At 48.2% G+C, this 22,832-nt stretch overlaps 2 protein-coding genes across 7 annotated transcripts in view; both read left to right on the plus strand.

Moving 5' to 3' along the window:
- The window catches only part of TMEM63B (transmembrane protein 63B), a 74,836-nt gene extending 66,178 nt beyond the window's left edge, over positions 1-8,658 (plus strand). For 4 of the 5 annotated variants that reach the window (XM_053382878.1, XM_053382882.1, XM_053382879.1 and 1 more), the window contains 7 exons: positions 20-85; positions 677-839; positions 2,096-2,201; positions 3,362-3,529; positions 4,963-5,078; positions 6,197-6,280; positions 7,852-8,658. In XM_053382878.1, coding sequence (XP_053238853.1) covers positions 20-85; positions 677-839; positions 2,096-2,201; positions 3,362-3,529; positions 4,963-5,078; positions 6,197-6,280; positions 7,852-8,019 — 871 coding nt within the window. In that variant the 3' untranslated portion in view covers positions 8,020-8,658. The remainder of the gene's footprint in view (positions 1-19; positions 86-676; positions 840-2,095; positions 2,202-3,361; positions 3,530-4,962; positions 5,079-6,196; positions 6,281-7,851) is intronic. The other variant, XM_053382881.1, reaches the window with a different exon arrangement.
- A 10,035-nt stretch (positions 8,659-18,693) lies between these two features.
- The window catches only part of CAPN11 (calpain 11), a 30,978-nt gene continuing 26,839 nt past the window's right edge, over positions 18,694-22,832 (plus strand). Inside the window, exon 1 of one of the 2 annotated variants that reach the window (XM_053382888.1) lies at positions 18,694-18,873. The gene's annotated coding sequence lies outside the window, so the exon portion shown is untranslated. The other variant, XM_053382890.1, reaches the window with a different exon arrangement.

The raw sequence follows: 22,832 nt of genomic DNA on the forward strand, positions 1-22,832 counted from the left end.
TGTGTGCTTCTCTTTCTAGTCTGGATGTATTTTTCCGCTGGCTGTTTGACAAAAAGTTCCTGGCAGAGGCTGCTGTGAGATTTGAGTAAGTAAAGCCTTAAGAGGAGGGAAGTGCGTGGTTTGGTGCCATGCCTGCTGTGGCGCAAATCTCTGCTTCTCACAATCTTCTCCTCCCACCACTTCCTGCTTCCCTTGGTAGGCCACTGTCCGATAACATCAAGCCATTTAAGCATCTGCCCATATGCTGTCAAAAACTTATCCTTCGATGCTCCTAGTTGCCATATTTCCTTAAATTACCTACTGTGTAGGCTGTGAATAAGACAAAGCTTTATTTTCTTTGTGAAGGTGGGACACAGAGACCATGCTAACAGAGACACACCTACCATGGTTGGGGAATAAAGGAAAACCACTGTATGTGAACCAACATGGTAACACAGGTGGATTTAGGAGTCCCAGGTGTGTTAGACAGCTAATAGCCCCTAATTGGTGGTTCTGGCAGTGGGGACATCCTACACAAGGAGAAAATGACTCAGATGAAGTAGTCAAGGGCATCAGTATATCCACATCTGACCCAAAATTTACTACCCGTCTTCCATTCTGTTAATCCCCACGCTACATTCCATTTGCTTTCCTGGTTGGGAAGCTTTTTTCTACTGCCCTCCTTTCTCTTTCCCAGGTGTGTGTTCTTGCCAGACAACGGGGCCTTCTTTGTGAACTACGTTATTGCCTCTGCCTTCATTGGGAATGCCATGGACTTGCTGCGCATCCCCGGCCTCCTGATGTACATGATTCGCCTCTGCCTTGCCCGCTCAGCTGCTGAACGCAAGAATGTCAAACGGGTACGTGGCTCATGCCAGCAAGAGTTGGTCCAGTCACACAACTAAGGACAAAACTGGAACCATACGTCATAAGGGGCTATTTGACTGCTGCCTGGAGCGACCCACAGACACAATTGTCTAAAGGTTTCAAAACAGTGGTGCTTTGAAGACAATTTGGAGGCAGCCCTGTTTAGGGAAGCTTTTAATGTTTGAGGCATTACTGTATTTTAATATTGTGTTGGAAGCCACCCAGAGTGGCTGGGGAAACCCAGCCAGATGGGTGGGGTATAAATAAATTATTATTATTATTATTATTATTATTATTATTATTATTATTATTATTATTATTACTACTACTACTACTACTACTACTAGGGAGGTTCTTTTGCCTTGTAGTGTTAAAAACAACAACATGGAGATAAGACCCCCAAAAAATCTAGGGCTGTCAACCTATCATATTAAATTTATAATATTCTCTTTAGTCAATTACCGTATTTTTTGCACCATAACACTCACTTTTTGCCTCCTAAAAAGTAAGGGGAAATGTCTGTGCGTGTTATGGAGGGAATGCCTACGGGTGGCATGCCTACGGATTTTCCTCCTCTAAAAACTACGTGCATGTTATGGTCGGGTGCGTGTTATAGAGCGAAAAATACGGTAATCAATCCAATTTGCATATGGATTTTAAAAAATTGGTTCTGGGACTAGAAGCATCTTTTTTATTTTAGATTATATATTCATGTATCATAGCAAGCATTATCTTAGGGGAAACATTTTTGCTGCATGTGAGAGTTTAATTTTAACCTGCCTGCTTAATCAGGGATAATTTTTCTATTCAAAAGGTCTCCCCCTCCTCTCAGTTAATCTTAATGAACTAACATATTAAATGTTTCAACCCAAATTATATCCTGTAGATCCTTCTGTTGAGCTCCTAGATACTTGAATTTATTTTATTCAGAAAACTTGCACAAGTATTCCACAATCCGGGCGCAGTCACTATGAAGGTCCTCACTCTCACCCCCACCCCCACCCCAAATAGCCAGACTCCCAGGTGACCTTAAGCCAAGGCATTGACATACTGAAGTGATTGCACCTTGCCTGTTTCCATAGCAACTTAGGGAGCCCAACTTCCAGTACCATCTTGGTGTGAGTGCCTCACTGTGAATCTGTGGACAGACTTGTGAAAATCGTGGCTTGTTTTGACACACATCCAGAATATAGTCATGTGGGCTCCTCACTCAGACATTCATGTGGGATCTCTGTTTCTTGCCTTTCAGCATCAGGCCTACGAGTTCCAGTTCGGGGCCGCTTATGCCTGGATGATGTGTGTCTTCACTGTGGTAATGACCTACAGTATCACCTGCCCCATCATTGTCCCGTTTGGTAGGTACCACAACATCTCCTTGGACTTCCTTTGCCTAGCACAGACATGGCCAAACTTGGCCCTCCAGATGTTTTGGGACATCAACTCCCATCATCCCTAGCTAACAGTGGTCAGGGATGATGGGAGTTGTCGTCCCAAAACATCAAGTTTGGCCATGCCTGGCCTAGCAGGTTTTTAATACACCAAATACCTAAAGGCAGCAGACATAGATATATTCACAATGGGTTTTGTGTCAATTCATTACAGTGAGTTTCTTAAGATGACACCTGGGTGATAACATAGCAACTGACTCTAATCTTGTGATCTGTGGGTTCAAGGTAGCTTGAATGAGATTTGCAAGCTCCCATTTTGTGATTCATTTCCTGCTGGAAGCTTAGGCCAGGTACAGCATTGGGGTTGGCACTGTCGGCCACTTGCCAACGACCTGAGGTGACCCACCATCCAGCTTCCCCTCTATTTACTTTAGGCAAGTAAGTAACAGAGGCAGCAAGAAAGTCAGTGTAGCCAACAATGCAGACACCGTTTCAGGGAGTGGGACCCTATCTCTGGGACCCCAATGTAGTACTGCTCCAAAAATATCCTATACTGGACCTTCCCAAAGCATTGTGGGAGAATTAAAACAATAGATGTCGTGAGTAGTGCTTAATCTGCTGGCTGTACTGGCATTTTTGGTATCTGCCTGCTTCAAGGTAAAGGGAGTAGAACAGAACTGCTGTCTCCTGGGGCCATTTTGGTAGCTTGTCTACCACCACCCGAGGCAGATTTTCTCTCACTACCACCCAAACAAGGGGTGTTTTTATCAGCTCCACTGCTGCCCAAGGAAGGGGCATCTTCTGCCACTGCCAAGGGAAGGACTTCATTGCCACTGAAGAGCTTATGTTATGGGGTCTAATAAGGACCCCTCCAAAGCTGGCACCAGTCCTGGCTGAAGAATTTGTTTTGGTGACCCAGCAAAGTTGTGGCTAAGTAGGTAACTTTTTCAAGCTTCCTCCATTCCTCCAGAAACAAGGAAGCTGCCAAACGAAGCATTGGTCTCTCATATGTCTGATGCCTATAGAAGCTGTTTAAGAGGCACCTAACAAGTGGAAATAATTAGTAAGTAAAGCTGCTGTTCATTCAGCCTTCCAGCTGATTGCTCCATCCCTCCCCATTCTGTTAGGCCTGATGTATATGCTACTGAAGCACCTGGTGGACAGGTACAACCTCTATTACGCCTACCTGCCTGCCAAGCTGGATAAAAAGATCCATTCAGGGGCTGTGAACCAGGTGGTGGCAGCACCTATCCTCTGCCTCTTTTGGCTCCTTTTCTTCTCCACCGTGCGCACAGGTAAGCAGATTCTTTTACGTCCAGTCTGATTTGCTAACGTCTGCCTTTATAATAAATATAGAAGGGCTTTCAGTGAGACATTGATGCCCAAGGTTCAAGAAGCATGCTGAGCAGCTGCTCCACAAGCAGTGCAGATGGAACCACCTTCTGATCACTAGAAAGTGCAGTTAAATGAGTTAATTGTGTTAATCTGGAGCAGATATGGGGAACTTGCAAGATCAGGTACGTTCAGTCCCAGGACCCATTTTTAAGTAAAACATGCATTAGGGGACCCATATCTTAATCTTTTACCATATACAGTATTTGCATTGTGGTAGTGCTCCTGTTGTGACCCACTTTGGATCAGGTTGCTCAAGACCAGTGCTCTAGATTTCCCCGGCCATCATCTCCCATCATCCTTTCCTATTGGCCAAGCTTGCTGTGGATTATGGGAGATGGATTCCAACAAGGTCTGGAGTGGCCATGGGTGGAATTCACTGTGTTGAAGAGATAGCAAAAGCCCTGTGTATCGTCACTGTGATGTTTAAGAGATTGCAGGTGGCAGCTCCATACCATGGAACACGGTCCCAAATGGCCAACTTGAGGGCTTCAAAAGAGGATGAGACAGATTCACAGAGGATAAGGCTATCAATGGCTCCTAGCCATGATGGCTGGGCTCTGCTTTGATGGCCAGAGGTAGTAGTGCTTCTGAATACCGGTTGCTGGAAACCTCAGGTGCCAAGAGGACTGTTGTGTTTGGGTCCTGCTTGTGGACTTTCCACCGGCATTTGGTTGGCCACTGTGAGAACAGGATGCCTGGACTAGATGCTCCAGTAGCCTGACCCAGCAGGCTTTTCTTATGTCAAAATGTGGCCTGTGAGGGGTGGGAGAGATAACAATCTGGCCCTCTGGAGTAAAAATAAATAAATATTCCCCACCCCAATCTATTGTTTCTTCATGGGCTACTGCCTCCATTTTGCTCCTTCTGAATGGGAACCTATGACCTGACACAAAGCAATGTCACTTGGAGCCACCTCTGTCCACAAAACGTCACTTCTGTAACATAAGAGCCCACCCTGGCTGTCATGGGGACCTGTGTTGCCACACATAACCATTGTATAGCCACTCTGGAGTGCCACAACAGATGATAAAGATGAAAGGATCTTCTTTCCCATCTTGGTTACACACACACACACACACACACACACACACACACACACCCCACGATTGCTGTTCAAAATGGTGAATGTTGGGTGAATGTGGAGGGGGTAGAATGCCTAGCTGAAGGTGGCCATGCTTCAGCCGAGAAGTGGCTTGCCCTGTTCTTTAGGTCAGCAGCTATAATGAGAGAGGACCAAGGCCTAAAGTAAAGCCCCCGGAGCGAAGAGCAAAGGCAGAGAAAAGAGAAGGTATATACTTGGCAACCTTTACAGAGGTCATTTTGCATTCCTCAGGGTTCCTGGCTCTCACGTCCATGTTCACCTTCGTGGTTCTCGTCATCACCATCGTGATCTGCTTGTGTCATGTCTGCTTTGGACACTTCAAATACCTCAGTGCTCACAATTACAAGGTAATTGTAGTGGAATAATAATATAATAATAATAATTTATTATTTATACCCCGCCCATCTGGCTGGGTTTCCCCAGCCACTCTGGGCGGCTTCCAACTGAATATTAAAAACAATACAGCATTAGACATTAAAAACTTCCCTAAAGAGGGCTGCCTTCAGTTGTCTTTTAAAAGTAAAATAGTTGTTTATTGCCTTGACATCTGCTGGGAGGGCGTTCCACAGGGCAGGCGCCACTACTGAGAAGGCCCTCTGCCTGGTTCCCTGTAACCTTACTTCTCGCAATGAGGGAACCGCCAGAGGGCCCTCGACGCTGGATCTCAGTGTCCGGGCTGAACGATGGGGGTGGAGATGCTCCTTCAGGTATACAGGACTGAGGGCGTGGAAGGGCGTTTTCAGGGCAACCAAAAGGGTTGTGTGGTGGCTTCCCCTAAGAACTGCGTCACGTGTTTCCCTAGAGAGATTTGGGAAGGGGGCAGAATCCCAGGCACACCTGTGTTCTTAGTCCGTCTGTTGAAGAGATGGGGAAAGCCCTGTGTACACGCAATTGGAGAAGCGTCCTGCAAGAGGCAGACTCCATTCTGAGATGAAAAAAGACCACCTCCTAATCCCTTGGTTTTTGTCTTGGTCTTCCTGCCCTTGCTGCAGGTCTCAGCCACTTTAGGACCTATGTGGGGGCTGGACCAATGCTGTGGTCCCTCCCCACAGGAGGAAAGCCCTGGCAGGGGAAACCAGCCCCTCTTGCGGTTCTTCCATTTTCAGGAGCCATGTGAGAAGAAACTGTGAAGAAGCAGCTACATGGAACTTGGCCCTTCAAAGTTATTGCTATGGAGGCTCAGAGCTTCCTTCTGCTCCTCTTCCACATGCAGAGCACCTGAAGCCCAGCTCTTGCACATAGCTGTCAACGTTTCCCTTTTTTTAAGGGAGATTCCCTTATTCCGAATAGGATTCCTAGCAAGAAAAGGGAAAAGTTGACAGCTATGCTCCTGCAGTGATTACCACCACCGGCACCATTCTGGTTGCATCATGTAGAAACATTCCCGCAGGGCAGGCAGGTCCAGAACTGGCAAGCTGCTGCCTTTGCTGTTTGGTTTCCTGCCACGCATGCTTCTGTCTTCCAGATCGACCACACAGAGGTGGATGCTGTAGATGGGAGGGAGAACGGACGGCCCGCTGCCAGCCACCCGCCAGCTCCAAAATCAGCTGTGAGTCTCCGGCTCCTCCGCTTGCCTTCTGCAACGTCGGATATTCTGTGCCCTCTTATGTCTGAGTTTGGGGAGGAGGAGGAGGAGGAGGGAGAGGCCTTTGCAGATTTCCTATCAGGCCCCCACCTTTTTGGCTGTACACGAGCAGCATCCACGGAGCATGGGCAGAAAACAGGCCTCTCTGTTACTGGCCCTTTCTGAGATGATGGACCGGCAACCTCACTCTGCCCCTCCCCCGGTGCTGTTTGTTCACTTTCTGCCTCTGTCTCTCAGCTTGGACAGTGAAGCCAGACTGGTCAGTGCCCCTTTCTCTTCTGCTTTCTGGCTCCTAACGCATCAGCATGCTCTGTGAGCGCTGCAGAAAGAGCTGCGGCTGTCATTTCCCAATGCAAGTTAGTTTTGAGTGGGACAGGAATCTTTAATTCATTCAAGGCTTTGTGAGTCACCCCTTTCCCTGCACCCCAAGTTGCCCGAGGTCCAAACTGTCTGCAGACAAGCACTGTGGAGATGTCAAAGGCTGCAGTCACAATATAGAGAGCACAAAAGAGAAGCTCCAGAGCCAAATCCTAAGTATTAGCTTAATTGGGGGCAGGGAGGAAACACACACTGAAAACAAGTGGATTGGTTACCCTAAAAATATAGAAAATAGAGGAAGCCTGTATTATTATCATCCTCATCCATTTAACACAGCATTTTAGTTGTGCCAAAATTATTTACAATCTTTCACTCCAGTCCAGAGTCCCATGTGTGTGCACGTACAGAGCTTCTGCATGAGCCAGTTTCTCCTTTTGCTGTACACTGGAGGAAGACAGTCCACTTGCCCATCCTCACCTTGTGTGTGTGTGTGTGGAGCTGCACTGTACATTGAAGTGAATGGTGCTTTACTGGTACACCAGAGCTCTCCTTCCTGTGAATTGGGATGTTCGCCTCTTTTTGCCCTCAAAATGTATCCAGTGAGAGAGGTCACAATTCACCTTTTTTACACACGAGGAGCTAAAGCTAAGCTATCTTGCTGAGACAGACCTATCTGTCGCAGATCTGAATTGCAGCCGCAGTATTACCGCGAGGGGTTACTTCTATTCCTAGGGATGAAAGGCCCCTTGCAATGGGTGGTTTCTGAATAAGGCCTCAGTAGCTCCCTTCAGGCTTGCTAAAGGAGGACAGAATCCTTGCTGCTAAGGCTCATGACAAGGAAACATCAGGCCCAGCCTGTGGAGGATCCTCAGTGCAGGTTTTTGAGGCTTCAGGGCTGTGTTTCTTCTACTGGATGTCTCAAGAGCCTCATGAAATTAGGGCTGAGTGCTACACCTTAGAAATACTGCCATACTATTCAAGCCTAAGCTCTGGAGTCACACAGCCCTTTTTTTCTCCTTCTCCCACCCTCATTTTGCTGTCAAACAGCTATTCCACAAAATACAATTCTGTGCCAGCATGACTGCTCTTGGGCTCCCAACTGCATGGCACTTACCCATCATGCTCTGCTGCCTGAGTCCCCACAGAGAGAGGAAGAGGGTGGGGGGCTAACTGGTCCATTGTTTTATTCTTCTCTTCTTTTTATACCGGCTCTGCAGCAGAAGTACATTGCCCAAGTGCTGCAAGATTCTTCACCTGAGGGCGACCTGGCAGAGTCTGAAGAACAGGGGTCCCAGGACGAGGAGCTCATCAACCCCAACGGCATCAACGATACAGATTTCCAGTCGTGCGAGGACAGCCTGATAGAAAACGAGATCCATCATTAGGGGCGCTGGAATGCAAGAGGGGGCAGGGGGAGTCCTGTGAGCTGCCGAGGCTGCTGGGCACCAGTTGTATATGTGTGTGTGAGAGGGAGTGAAAAGCTGTGTATGTGTGAGAGAGGGAGCGAGACCAAGGAAGCGGAAGAGAAGGCAGCACGAGACGAGACAGGTGGCATCCATTGCTCCTTCCTGGCTGCTGCATTATTGCTCCTTCTAAGATGGAGAGAGAGAACCTGTCCCGTTGCTCTCTCTGTATTCTTCTTTCTCTCTCCCTCTCTCTCTCTCTCCATCCTTTAGTATGGAAGGAGGATTTCTCTTACAAGCTGCCTTCCCTGAACTCCATCTGAAACACCCTACAAACCCAAGATGGAGCAGAGGAAATGGCCTGCCTCTTTGCTCCATTGTGGCCGGGATGGGAAGCAAAAGGAAGGTGCAGCAGAAACCAGGCGAAAGATTCTCCTCCTCCCAGGGAGCCTGTCCTCCCACATTCCCTGCTCCCCTGTCTAGAATCATGAACACTAATAATGTATTAGGTCTGAAAGAGAACTGAGCTTTAATCAAGGCACTGAGTTTCCAAACAAAGAGTCGAGTGGCTTTGAACCTGGCTGGGATCAGGGATTCCAGCCAAGCGGAGCCGTTTTGTTTTTTTAAAAAAAATCTGTTTGTAAATCGCCCTCCATGCCTGTGCATCAGTAAGCATTTCATCTCTGGTGCCCGAGGCACGACCCTATGACGACTGCGGTCTCGGCCAGCCCTTTCCACTCTGTTTCTCCAGGGATGGCTGCCAGAGCGTGGTCTCAGAGCCAGAGGGATGCTGCGTGCAGGAAAGGGCCCCTGCTACCAGGAATGCTCCTCGATGAAAGCCGCAACTGGAGAGTGCCACCCAGCAGCAGAGGCTGCCCCCGGGCAGCTGCTTGGGGCAAACGCAGCTCCAGTAGCAAGAGAGCCCCCTTACAGGGCAAGGGGAGCGCAGGGGGATTGGCAAGGAAGATTGTCCCAGGCAGGCTGGCGGTACTTCCCTTCTCTTCCCTCCCCGCTCACAACTCAAACAATGATGGTAGTCCATGTTAAGTGAGACCCAGGGGTCTTGAAGCAGAGGTGCCGTGATTTGGGCTCTGCAGCATTTTTTTGCACTTTTGTTTTATCTTCAAAACTGACTAAAACCCAAGCCGCCCTCTTGCCCGATCTAATTTTTAGGGAGGCAGAGGAGGGAAAGATGGGTTGGTTTCCCGAAGACTGCTAGAGGGGGCAAGACCACAGGATCCCGGGCGCCATGAGGCTTCTGAGCTGGTCCAGCTGTGCCCCGGGTCCTTGCTTTTGAAGCCTCTCATGCATTTTTAGTAACCGGCAAATCGGCTCCTGTTTGATCAGGCTCCCTCACCCCAGCCCTGCTGCCTTGCATGTGACTCCAAGGAACTGCCTTATGACTCAAGGTGTCGCTGCCTCCTGAGCTTTCCTTTTCAAAGGGTTGCGAGAGAACCTTCCATCCCACCCATTGCATCATTTGCACAGAAGGTTGGGGTTGCCCAACTCATAGGGCTCTTTTGTTTTTGTTTTGTGCTTCTGTAAGATTGGCATGAGCCAAAGGGTGGCACGGAATCCATTTCTGTGAGCACGTCGAAATCTATTCGGAAAGGTATTTCCAGCCTTCAAGGGAATGGGCAAATAGAAGGGATACAGGTGGAGCCAGGAATGGCCTTTGGGGTTGTTTTGGGGGGTGTGGGGAAGCAACGAATCCCCTTTCACTCTTGGTGAGTCTTGCCTTCAGCTGGGGACACTGGGCCTTTTGTCTAGGTTGAGTTGGTTCTTATTCTTGAGCTGAGTATCTGCACCATTTCCCAAAACACCCAAATGAAAAGCCACACACAAAAGAAGGCTATTTAGCTGTCTTAAATTTTCCATTCCCTTCGTCTCCACAACACTGTCCCTCCCCTGCCATGAGCAGTCCTTGAGGGATGCTGCCAGTGTTACACAGAAGCAGAGACCAAGAGACCAACCCTCCCTTCAAAGAGGAAGTAGGTGCAATTCGCTGTCTTTGTTCTTCCAGCCAGGGACCTGAAGCGTTTTCAAAGATGGGACTAAATGTCTCGATCGCTTTTAACACTGGGCAGGGGTGGGGGGTGGGGGGGGGCTGATCCACCTCCCTGGGGGAAAGCAAGAGAGCTGAAGCGCAGGAACACAAGATGCCGTCACGATTGTGCAAAGTCACGGACAGTCACGAGTGCAGCCGAGAGAAGCCCTTTGCTTCCCGCTTCTTGACTTAGGAACCCCAGAAAACGGGGAGAAGGAGCTGGACTTTGTACTCCATTCTGGGAGGAGACACATGAGTTTGAGGAGGAGCCCAGTTCACCCTTGGGAGCTGGGCCATAGCTTGGGGGGGGGGTGTCCAGGAGTTGGGGGAAGGGGGAGGAGCCTGTGTTCAAAGTGACCCTTATTCCTCCCCCACCATGATCATCACCGCCGCCACACTGCTGCTGGAATGCATGTGGGTTTTATTTTAATTGTTTAAGGATGTTTTTCTTGGATACTGTCTAGAAATAGTATGTGTTCCATGCCAGGGTTTCCTGTCCACACCTGTACTGGTCCCTTGGCACCATATTCCTAAGCCCAGCCACCACTGCCCTATCTGCATTGGCCCCACAACCTCAACTTGGGATGACTGGGATGGCCCTGGGATCTCCCTGTACATACAGCTGCAGCGCAGGGCTGGCCTATGCTGGTGATGGATGGATGTGTTGGGTGCGGACCACTGGTGCCCCCCCTTGAAGGGAGCTGTGTTCTAACTGGCACTGTGTCTGTGTAGAGATGTGTATAATACCCTGTATATATTTGTGTAAAAAAAAGGAGAAGAAAAAAAACAGGAACTTATCATATTTCTAGTCTCTGTGTGTGTGCATTTGGGGAGTGGTGTAACGGGGACGGGGAGTGGGGGGAGAGACCAGCCTGCTGCTTGGGGGAAAATGAATGCTAGCAGATAATATCAGAATTCGAGGTGTGTTTACATTCCCATTTACTGTGGCTGGTGATTATCTTTTTCCACAAAGTCTTCAAGAATAGCATCATCTGGATAGAAAAGAAGATATACGAAATTCTTTAAGTGGAGGGTCACTGTAGATCTTTACAAAGCAAAAAGGGGCATTGGTAAGGGCCACCTGAATGCTGTTAAGTTATAATTAGCCCTGTTTAAGTGAAGCAGGTTGATTAATTGGGAGAAATCTGCCCCAAATTTTGGGAGGGGAGACATCATAGAAACATGGGAAGCTGCCTTATAACAAGTCAAGTCAGAATTTTCTACAACAGTAGTGGGGCAGAACCTGCAGCCCATAGGACTACTTAAGTCCACCAGGCCTTGCCACTTGACTTGTGCTGTGGTTTGGTTCAAATCATGCCCATGTTTCTATCTCCTGATGACATCGTGACAGGTAAACCTTGGGGCCCAAGTGAAAAGGAAGAACCAGAAGCACACTCTGCTCTGCAGAGGAAGACATTTCCTTGGCAGCCTCAGCTTGACTTCAAGCCATGGTTGCCGCTACAAAACTGGAGGGTGCTCCCAATTCTTCCATTTGATCCCGAGGTTTACTGCTGGAAGCAGGCCCATGGGTGCAGCAGAAGGGTTGCTATGCCAAATAAACACTTCTCTTTCTTTGCCTTCTCTGGGCATCTGTCTACTACAACCCTAATGACAGAACATATATCCACCATTTAATTTAAAGAATGGAGCAGGCACCTTGCATCTAGAGAAGTTTATCTGCCACAGTGTTGATGAGCTTGACCAGGACTTCCCAGGGTGTGGAAATCTTTTGTGCCCATCTCCATGTTTCAGCCTGTCAGTCACTTGGTGCTACAAACTACTGTAGAGTGCTCTGTGCGGTGCAACCCTTGAGTTGGTTCAGAAGCTGCAGCAGAATTCTACAGCTGGGATGGCTGCTACTATCCAAGGTCTATTAGTTTAGAAAGCCCTAAAGAATATAAAGCCCTTAACAACTTGGGACCAGTGTACCAACAAGATCACCTTGCCCACTAGACCGCTTCAGTTGGTGGGCACCACATAACACCCATTCCACACTTGTAGGAACCTGATTGTTTAGTGTGGCAGCAACTCCACTTTGGAACTCCCTGCCTATTGAGGTCAAGCAGTACTTCACTGTACTCTTTCTGGCAGCTGCTAAAAGCATTCCTGTTTAGGCAGCCCACTCAGATGTTTAGAAAGTCAAGGTAATTTTAAATCTGTTTTTAGTATTTTAGCTTTTGTATGTTTTTAAGTGTGGCTCAAATTTTTGGGTTTTTTTTTTAGTTTTTTGTTTTGTTTTAACAATCAAGTCATGTATAGAAAGAAAGAAAGAAAGAAAGAAAGAAAGAAAGAAAGAAAGAAAGAAAGAAAGAACTGGGGCCAATGAGCAGGATACTTCAGCGACTAACAGCCTACCACTCTGAAAGTTGCAGAGCAATGAAGCCACAATAAAATGAGTAAAGCGAATCGCGAAAGGATTTCGCTTATAAAACTACCCATTGAAACAGCAATGTATTTTAACTATCGAGGGAGCCATACTTACCGTATGCCCGCCTCTGTAGGCGCATCCCGGACTAAGTAATGCCCGGGATGCGCCAACAGAGGGAGCTCGCGAGTTTCGAAAAACTGATACGTTTCGCCAAGAGCCGACGCTCCGGTCCCGTTTGCCCACCGAGATCCCGCAGCCTGGGCGGGGCGGCGACTCTTTAGGGGCCCAACCTGAAGCTGGTTACGGGCCAATCGAGTAAAACTTGCGGAGTCACGGCAGCTCTTGCACCGCACGCTGAGTCATGGCGGGGGCGGCAAATTCTACAATTAAAGGCGCTGGGTCTCCAGCTCGCCGGCAAGCCAAGCTTCTCTTGCCCGCCCCAAACTGAGCACGGAAGCTCTCCAAACCGAGCCGGAGGGGCGAGTGATCTTTTCGAGGGTTCATCTCATTGGCGAGGAAAAGGCACTTTGCACATGCCTCGCTCGGAGCCGCTGCCACGTTACTCCAAGCATCTCAGCCCCCACCACTGCGGGAAACTAGTTCCGGGGCTAAGCCCGAGACGCAACGAAACCCTGAGTGGCAGCTGCTTCCCCGCCCCGTCGGTCTGGGTGTGGCGGCGGCGCGGCCAGCATAGCTGAGGCCTGACTCAGAGAGCGGGGCTGCGGCTCCAGAAAGACGCAGTGGATCCGGGCCTTTGACTAGGAGGGGGAGGCGGGCTCTCAGACGCCGAAGTTTGTTGCTTCCGGGCTTATTAGCTCATGGTTTGCCTTCGACGTGCCCCCCAAAGCGCGCACACACACACATCTGAAATGCGGACTAACCGAAGTGCAATCTCTGTACAACTGCCCACTGTGCCCATCATTGATAAAGCAACACAATGCACACATGCAATTGTCATTGTTTCTGAAAAAATACTTAAGTTTGTTAGAGCTTTGTTGCTTTGCCACATATATACCCTCAAAGGGAGTTAGTGAAAAGATACTTCTATGTAACTCTTGACTTGCCACTTTATGAACAAGATTCTCAATTTCCTGCAAGTTGCACAGAATGTAGTACAGTAATGTATTCTGGAAGTATGTACTTGATTCTGACCAAACTAGCATTGGTTGCCAGAAATGAAATACAGTGGTACCTCGGGTTAAGTACTTAATTCGTTCCAGAGGTCTGTACTTAACCTGAAACTGTTCTAAACCTGAAGCAGCACTTTAGCTAATGGGGCCTCCTGCTGCCGCCGCGCTGCCAGAGCACGATTTCTGTTACCATCCTGAAGCAAAGTTCTTAACCTGCAGCACTATTTCTGGGTTAGCGGAGTGTGTAACCTGAAGCGTATGTAACCCGAAGCGTATGTAAATCGAGGTACCACTGTATTTATCTAGCCCAGTTTTGTCAGCCCAGCTCCTCAGGGTTTCAGGTGGGGGCCACTCCCAGTTCTGCCTGGAAATGCCAGTGTATGTTCTCTAACCACCAACCCACAATCCTTCCCCTGATGTCCTCCTCACTCTGAGCACACCATTCCCCTTTCCTTTCAAGGGTGGCAGGAGGAGGGGGTTGCATTAGACTTGCCTTACATATACTCAAGTCACATCTGTGGCTTTTCCATGTGGAGCTCCTCCACATGCCACTGCCAACATGAATGGATGCATGCATGAAGCAAGCCTTAGCATTGTTACCACCCATCAAGCACAGACACAGCAGACAACTGTTATTAATTATCCCATGCTTCTACCAAGCAGTTTGGGGCCCCCCATTTTATCCTTGCAATAAGCCTGTGAGGTAGGTGCCGCCTTTCTCAACCTGTGGGTCCCCAGATGTTGTTGAACTACAACTCCCATCACCCCTAGCTACCAAGGCCAGAGCTCAGGAGTGATGGGAGTTGTAGTCCAACAACATCTGGGGACCCACAGGTTGAGAGCCGCTGGAGGGATGCTGACAGGTGTCCCATGGTCACCCAGAAAACTTCAAGCAGGAGGGATTTGAATCCACGTCTCCTCAGTTGTAGACCGACACTAAACAACACGGCTATACTTTATGATATTTTAGTAACAAACTTGGGTGCTGAGTGTATGTAGCCAAAACAGGGCTGCCTCAGAAAAGAAGGAAGTACAGGTGCAATAGAATAATAGAACTGTAGAGCTGGAAGATACCCTAAGGGTCACCTGGTCCAACCCCCTGCAATGCAGGAATCTCAACATGCAGCCCCCCATCCAGTTTGAATCATACCAGGCCCTGCTTACCTTTGCAAATGTGCTAGAAGTTTTATTGCTGTGCCACTAGAAGCTGTCTGTTGTCCCATCTAACTCAGTATGGTCTTTGTTGATTGGCAGCAGTTCTCCAGGGTTTCAGACAGCATTCTCTGCTAGTCCTACCTGGAAATGCCTGAAATTGAACCTTGGAACTTCTACATCGAAAGCAAATTCTCCACCGCTAAGCCACGGTCCTTCCACACAGTCAGCATGCTCAGAAGAACCTCAGTGTTTGCAGAATTTTTCTAAAAAAGAGGGGGAAAGGCAAAAGCCCCTTGTGGTTTCTCGTCAGTGTTTACATTGCATGTTACATTGTTGGCACTTGGTAATATCAGTGGCTATATCTGCTTAGTTGAAAGAAATCACAGAGTGCAAATTGTTAGATGCAACGCAGCACATAGTAAGTCACACCTAGCCAAAACTAGAAGCGTAGCATGTAAGCAAAAATGGATGACCAGAGAGGAAAAAATTGCCCTACCCTGCAGGATAAACATACCTCTGAGAAGCCACCTGCCTCTCTCTCCTTTCCAGTTGCTACCCGCTCCTGTCGCCTTGTCATCTCTATTGTGCTTGTTACCAAGTGCTGTGCATTGATCTGCTCAAAGACGACATGGAAAACAAATAAAATGGAAGACTCAGGTGAGCTTAAACAAATAGGGGAGGGAGAGTTCCCAAGCCACTCTCACCCAGCCACATTTCTTGGTGTTGCCTTCCCCAGCTCACGCAGCAGCACCCTGCCTGGACATTCCTCTTGGGCACGATTTAGTACCACAGGCCAGCACAGCATCCCTCTGTTCACACCCAGCCAGACATGCTGCCAGTGATTTTTTACAGTCCAATAAAGACATGTATGCATCCAAACAGTGTAATGAATACTGGCTGGGTATGCACACATAACTGCAATAACATATACATTGTAAATCCAGCTGGGATGACAACAGTGAAAAGACAAGGGAAATAAATATTGTGCTTATTCCATTTTAAAGAAGGGACATGCACTGAGATTGCAGTCCCATGCACATTCCCTGGGAGGACTAGGTCCCACTGCATATTTGCCAAGATCCCTTCTAAGTAAGCATGCAGAAGATTGGCAGCATGACTATCTACAGATAAATTGTCGTTTTAAAGCACATTGTTCCTCTCTCTGTGGCACTCCCATTGATCAACCATTATCTCAGCTCTCATAGGGTCTCAGTTGTGTTCAGATGGACTAAAGGGCTTCAAGACCAAAACAGGCTATATACACATGTGGGGTTTGAAATGCACAGGGCTATTTCTTTGCAGAGTTTTTGTACGTAAGTGCTTTGCAGTTGTACATACACAATAACATTGCCTAAATCGGGAGTTACTATCCATGCTGTCTGTACATACAAGTGGATGAAGAAGAAGAGAAGAGTTTGGATTTGATATTACCACTACCCAAAGGAGTCTCAAAGCGGCTAACATTCTCCTTTCCCTTCCTCCCCCACAACAAACACTCTGTGAGGTGAGTGGGGCTGAGAGACTTCAGAGAAGTGTGACTAGCCCAAGCAGCTGCATGTGGAGGAGCAGGGACGCGAACCTGGTTCACCAGATTACAAGTCTACCGCACTTAACCACTACACCACACTGGCTCTCACTTGATGAGTTTACGAAGCAAAGTGCATCTATCTTTTATTCTGTGCTCTACTCACTTAGTCTATCCACCCACCATAAGTACTGGCAGAAACCAAGTAACACCTCATCACACCTGTGAATGTGCAGTTCTTCAATCAGTGTATCATGAGGTCTATTCCAGCATGAGGCAACCTAAGAGAACACTCTCTGTGTACACGGCAGCAGTGCTTGAGAAGTGCACTCCCGGCACAAAATGGATTAAACCCGTTCCTTTAGCTCAAGTAAAGATAAAGGTACCCATGCCCGTACGGGCCAGTCGTGTCCGACTCTGGGGTTGCGCGCCCATCTCGCTTAAGAGGCCGGGGGCCAGCGCTGTCCAAAGACACTTCTGGGTCACGTGGCCAGCGTGACAAGCTGCATCTGGCGAGCCAGCGCAGCACACGGAAACGCCGTTTACCTTCCCGCTAGTAAGCGGTTCCTATTTATCTACTTGCACCTGGGGGTGCTTTCGAACTGCTAGGTTGGCAGGCGCTGGGACCGAGCAGCGGGAGCTCACCCCGCCGTGGGGATTCGAACCGCCGACCTGACGATCGGCAAGTCCTAGGCGCTGAGGTTTCACCCACAGCGCCACCCACGTCCCTTTTAGCTCAAGTAGAACCCCCCAAAATGTGCCTGTATTCATCACTGTATGCACATTATCACACAATTTGTACACGCCCAAGGAAAAACCTCTCTGGCTTGAATGGAGGTCAAACTTTTAGAAGGAAGGCCTGGTTATTAGGGTAGCAGCAGACACAAGTCTTAAATCAGAGGGTGTAAAGATTAATAAGAACACTCATTCATATTTCAAGAAAGGAGAAATTCTCAGCAAGGTTGAAATGTCTGTTCTTGGTTACATTCAAGATCAAAGGGTGGGCAGTGCATTTTAAGAGTATTTTAATCTCATAAAAATGTTTATTTATTTATTTATTTATTTGATAAAATGTATACAGTGCTTGGTTGTGGAAAAAACCTCAAAGTGGTTGTCAACAAATTCCAAACATCATCCTCATCATTTATGGAGTGCCATCAGTGTGCAGTATTTAAGGACAGGTCCCTTGCCCTAAGGAGCTTACAATCCAAGCATTGACACGGGGGAAGCAGGGAGCTCGGGAAAGAAAGGAGGGAAATAAAGGCGGAAGTAAACAGGGAAAGAATGTGCAGTTGGTTCAGTTAATACATGCCTGGGTTTGGTTACAAGGTTATTTATTAATATTGCTGCTGCTGCTGGGGGTCATTTTGCATACACTTAAACTGATTGCCACAGACTCTTTGCACTCCATTGCCTTTTAAGTTCAGTCTTTACATTCCCACCACTGCTTCCATCCCTGTGTACCTAACCACTCTGTGCATCTGATGAAGTGGAGCCTAGTTCACCAAAGCTTGCTTTGTGCTGTAGTAAATATGTTATCATTTTTGGTTGCTGTTTTTGCTGCAACACAGACAAAACTAACCACCCAGAAATAATAATGGATTATTATCAGCATCACCACTTGTATGCTGCCTTTCAAGGTAAAACCTCTGGAGGCGGCTCACAACATACCGAAGCCATAAAACTCATCAGAATCTGACATAAACCCACAACCTATGCTAACCAAACACGAACACATCCAAATATATTATCCTGGCAGCAGTCTGAAACAGCACAATAAATTACATATTAATCCTAGTAACTAAAAATAAGATATGGAAAACACCCACTTCCTTATTTTTCAGCAGTGATTTGTGCTGTTAGCCTGCCGATAGAAACTGTTCAATATGATAGAACCAGTGACTTGGAACGGGATAGGAGGACAGTGGGAAGGACAGGAACTTATGAGGATGGGATCTGAGATACAAGAGGAGCGATGTCTTCGTTCCTGAAATTGCACCCTAGGGGTGTGAGGCGCCCAAGGTCAATTAATATCATACAGCTTCAGGCTCCCACGAATCTCTATCACCAACCGATGATGATGATGATCTTTAGGGGTCCCGTGCATAGAGGCCCCTCGCGTATAATTGTCCTGTCCCGCTCCTTGGACCAAAGATAGCCCGAGAATGGCGGCAGGCTAACTCTTGCACTTTTCCAGGGCAGGTTTACGATGCCTTGCACCGGACTGTCGGGGTGGGGCCGGGGGTCAGCTACGGCGTTTGCCCGGGGCAATCAACGATCGGCTTTGCTTTGGCCCCTTCGAGGGGCTTTTGTTCCGCACATGACGAACGCCCCCCAGTGCAGAAGGAAGCGGGAAGGGACCCCGAGCCGGATTTGTGCGGCGCCTTTAACTCCTCCGCCCTTGCCCCGCCCGCCCAGGCTCAATCTGAGCCTCCTCCGCCGCCGCGTGCACATCCTGCCAGGCCAAACCCCACCTTCCCCGCGCGGAGCCTGGAGGGCGGCTGCCGAGCTCCGACTTGTGCCTGGCCGATGAGCAAGTAGCAGGGCGTGGGGAGGTGCCCGCCTGCCCGAGGAGGGAGCGGACCAGAAGCGGAACTCCGGCCTGGCAGAAGTAAGTGGCTCTGGGCGCTGGAGATTTCCTGCAATCCGATTAGGAGTTGCTAATTCCAGCCCCTCCCGCTGCTGGCAGCAGGGCCTCGGGACCGACCCCCCCGGCGCCGCCACCAGCCCTGCCCCGAACTTTCCGACACCAGGCCAGGTAAGCGACTGGCCGGGGGAAGAATTTGGCGTCTCCATTACTTGCAAGAACTTGGAGGAAGCCAGGGAGATCTTACTTGCTTTTTAGTCCAGGGGGACGAGGGGGTTTGGGGGGGGGCTCCCTTTCTGTCCTTAGTTATGGGTCGAAGAATGTCTGGGGGAGCAGCGACCTTCTCTTAAATGCTGTCTGGGGTGGGGATATTCGATCTATCTCAAATCTCCGATCCAGCATTTTATACCTTGTATGTATGGCTGGAAGCAGATCTGGGTGGGCGCCAACTTATGTGTAACGCTCTGCGCGGCCTGGGCTGGGCCAAGCCAGAAGGAACAAGCAGGATCAGCCTGGGACTCTGGAAGGGGAAGGCGCATTTCTTGGAGGATCCCTTTAAAGCCGCTGGCTAAACTCCCTGGGGATGCCCTCCCTACACCCCTTGCGGAGCCATGCGCTTCTCCAGCAAGCTTGTGCAGTGAAATGCCGGGTCTGGAGAGAATGATCAAACGCTGCTTATCTCCTATCTGATTTTCCCCCTGGTGTACCTTCTTTTTTGGGAATGAAGCCAAGCAACGGGAGGTGGCCTGGGAAGAGCATCCTGTCTGCACCGACATATTACTGAGCAATTGGGAGAATGAGCCTGTGCTTTGTAGCACAAAGCAGAATTATTTGCATTCTGGGCTTAGTAGCTGGGTTCGTATTCAGGACAGGGTCATAGCAGGGATAGTTAATGTTGTGCCTCCCATATGTTGTTGGACTGCAACTCCTAAAACCCCTGACCAGTGCCCATGTTGGTTGGGGCTGATGGGAGTCCAACATCATCTGGAAGTAGGGCCAACCCAAGGTATTTTGGCTCCTGAGGCGAGCCAGAAAATGGCACCCCACTCCCTCCAGGGAAGAAGGGGTGTGTGAAGATCTACATCAGGAGCAAAGGGAGGAGTAAATATCTACATTGGGACCTGCTGCTCCTGTGGATTTGCCACCCAAGGCAGTTGCTTCACCTTGCCTCATGAATGGACTGGCCCTGTCTGGAAGATGTCATGTCAAGACGCCTCCTTGTTAGTTCCTTGCTGTTTTTAATTAATGTTGTCTGTGCACTTCAGGAGGTGAAGCACTGCTGAAGTCTCTCTGGGACCCCCTCTCTATATTGCACATAAGATCACCCGCATTTTTCATCTGTATTGGTGATAAAAACATAAGAAGAGCCCTCCTGGATTAATACCAAAGGTCCGTCTGATCCACCATCCCGTTCTCACAGCGGCCAACCAGATGCCTGCGGGAAGCCCCTAAACTAGTATTTGAAGCACTAAACTAGTATTTGGAGACCTAAAAGTTTAATGAAGTTAATAGCTCTTGCTTTGTTTACTTATTTCTACAAGCAGAGAGCCTTTCACTTCTAAAGCCAACCACTAGCCTCTAATCTGGCCAGTTTAAGATGTCCTAATAGCCACTGTTGACTTATGTCATAGTTATGTCCTATATAAACAACTAAATACGTGCTTGAAGTATCAGTGGAAAAATCTCACTCTACTCCTTGAGCTGTGCATCTAGGCATCCAAAACTGGCCACTTTTTATGGACTTGGAGGCAGTGGTTGATGACTAATAGTTTCTCTTTGGTAGATAGAGCCCAAGGCCAGGGTCCTCCCCTCCACTGTTGTGTAGGAGCACACACAGGATGGCCATGCTAAATTGTAGTCTGTTTTTTCTTACAGTCAATACGGATTCCCAGTATCTGTTGGGTTTCCATGGAGTTGTGCTGCTGACTCCTTCAGCCGGACCCAGCTAAACTAGCGTCTTCCTGCCCTACTTCTCAGGGCTGGAGTATAGGACTACAGTTCCCAACAGACCCAGACATGTTGGGAGTTGCAGTCCAAGAACATCTACATGTCACCATATTTGTTCCCCCCATGGCCTCATGTAGTTGCTGCATTCTACTGTGTTCCTCATGGATGCTTTTGTTCTCATGCTGAGTGTTCTTTTTTTTCATTCACTTTTGTGGCTCTGGAACATGAAGTACTATGGGATGGCTGGATGCAGCTCATGGCTGCTCTTTGTGCTCTGCTGGATTTATTGTGGCAATCTGTAGCTTTTCCTTTTCACATATCTAGGAAGAATAAACATGGGGCTTACTTGCACTGATAGGGTACTTCCATAACATTAAAATGGAAGCCGCTGTGGATTTTCTTCCTGCAGTGTAAGCCAAGCTTCCTCCTGACTTGCCAGTGTAAATGACAGTCATACACACTAGTTCATTCAACTCACTTTTCGCTCTTTACCATGTTTGGACTAGGCTGCCACATTTTGATTTTTTAATTGTCATTCATCAAAAGTTTCGTTTCCCCCTGAATTTGTTTAATGATTTAAAAGGTTTGCAAAATACACTTTGGGAATTTGGAGGATAGAGGGGAACTGGGGAAGCCATCTTATGCTGAGTCAAACCATTGATCCGTCTAGCTCAGAATTGTCTACACTGACGTGCAGCACTTCTCCAGGATTTCATAACAAGGATATTCCCAGTCCTACTAGGGACACTCGGGATTGTACCTGGGACCACCTGTTGATGCTCTGCCACTGAACCGTGGTTTGTTATGTTATGGACACCAGCCAAGCAGTGCTGTGCAGTCTGCTGCTGCTGCAAAAATGTTGAAATTGATTTTTCTGAGCTTGGCACTGGAGAGAAAATGACTTTAGTATAATGGAAGGAGTGTACTTGCAAAACAATCTGGTGCTGAAATGTTATGTCTGTATGCACCCCTGAAGTGTTGGGGTGGAGGGCAAACCTTATGTGAATGGTAGCTTTGATCAAGACCAGTCCTGTTTTGATTTAGCTGCAGTTATGGAGTCTTGATTTAAAGTGAAGCAATACACTCCAAGGAGCACTGGGTGGGTGCTTCATACCACCACCTTATTCCAGAGGTAGGCAATGTGGTGCCTTCTTCCAGAGGTTGTCCAGAGGTTACTAGACAACAACTCCCATCACCCCTGACCATTGACCATGCTGACTAGGGCCAACAGGAGTTGGATTCCCAACAGCACCTGAGGGCACCACGTTGCCTATCTCTGTCACTAGAAGATCTAATGCAGTCCAGTTACGTAATCTATATTATTTGCCAAGGAAGCACAAGCACCCAAACTAAGTTATGCAAATTATCTAACAGTCAATAGAAGTTTATTGTTCTAGCCAAAAGCTATGACAAACCTGCAGCATCAGTACCAGTAAAACAATACAGAGCATACGTCCATAATACGAGCCAGCACCCAGGATGTAAGAGAGAGGTTGCCGGAGACAACAAACTTAAATCCAGCTTGATTTCAAATCAAACCTTTGAATCACCACAACAATTTATAGTGATTTTATCTAACTCCCCTTTCCTGTTTTTTGCTTGCTTGTTTGTTTTTTTATTTGCAGCCAGTGCATAGAGGGCCACTCTGTGTTTTACAAAGCTATTTTTGTTTCTCAAGGGAACCGGACCATTTCTGCCAGGGTGTACCTGCTTGCTTGTGTTCAGGGGTGCTAACTTGAATAAAATATGGGGGGCAGGTAAGTTCCGCCCCGCATAATCAATCACATGATGCAGCACACAAACACAATTTGAATGGCAATGCCCATCGACTGGGGGGGGGCCTCAGCCCCCTCAAATATTTTATGGGGGGGGTGTTGAAGCCCCCTTGGCCTCTAGGAGTTGGAGCCTATGCTTGTGTTTATGAAAATTAATAATATCTGCATATATTTCCAAATTTATTGTGCTTCTAGCATCCAGGTTTCCAATCTACTTGACTTTTCTCCTTTTATTGATTGGGGGGGACTGAGAGTTGGGCT

The sequence above is a fragment of the Podarcis raffonei genome, chromosome 3 (genome assembly GCF_027172205.1).
Source record: "Podarcis raffonei isolate rPodRaf1 chromosome 3, rPodRaf1.pri, whole genome shotgun sequence".
NCBI classification, from domain to species: domain Eukaryota; kingdom Metazoa; phylum Chordata; class Lepidosauria; order Squamata; family Lacertidae; genus Podarcis; species Podarcis raffonei.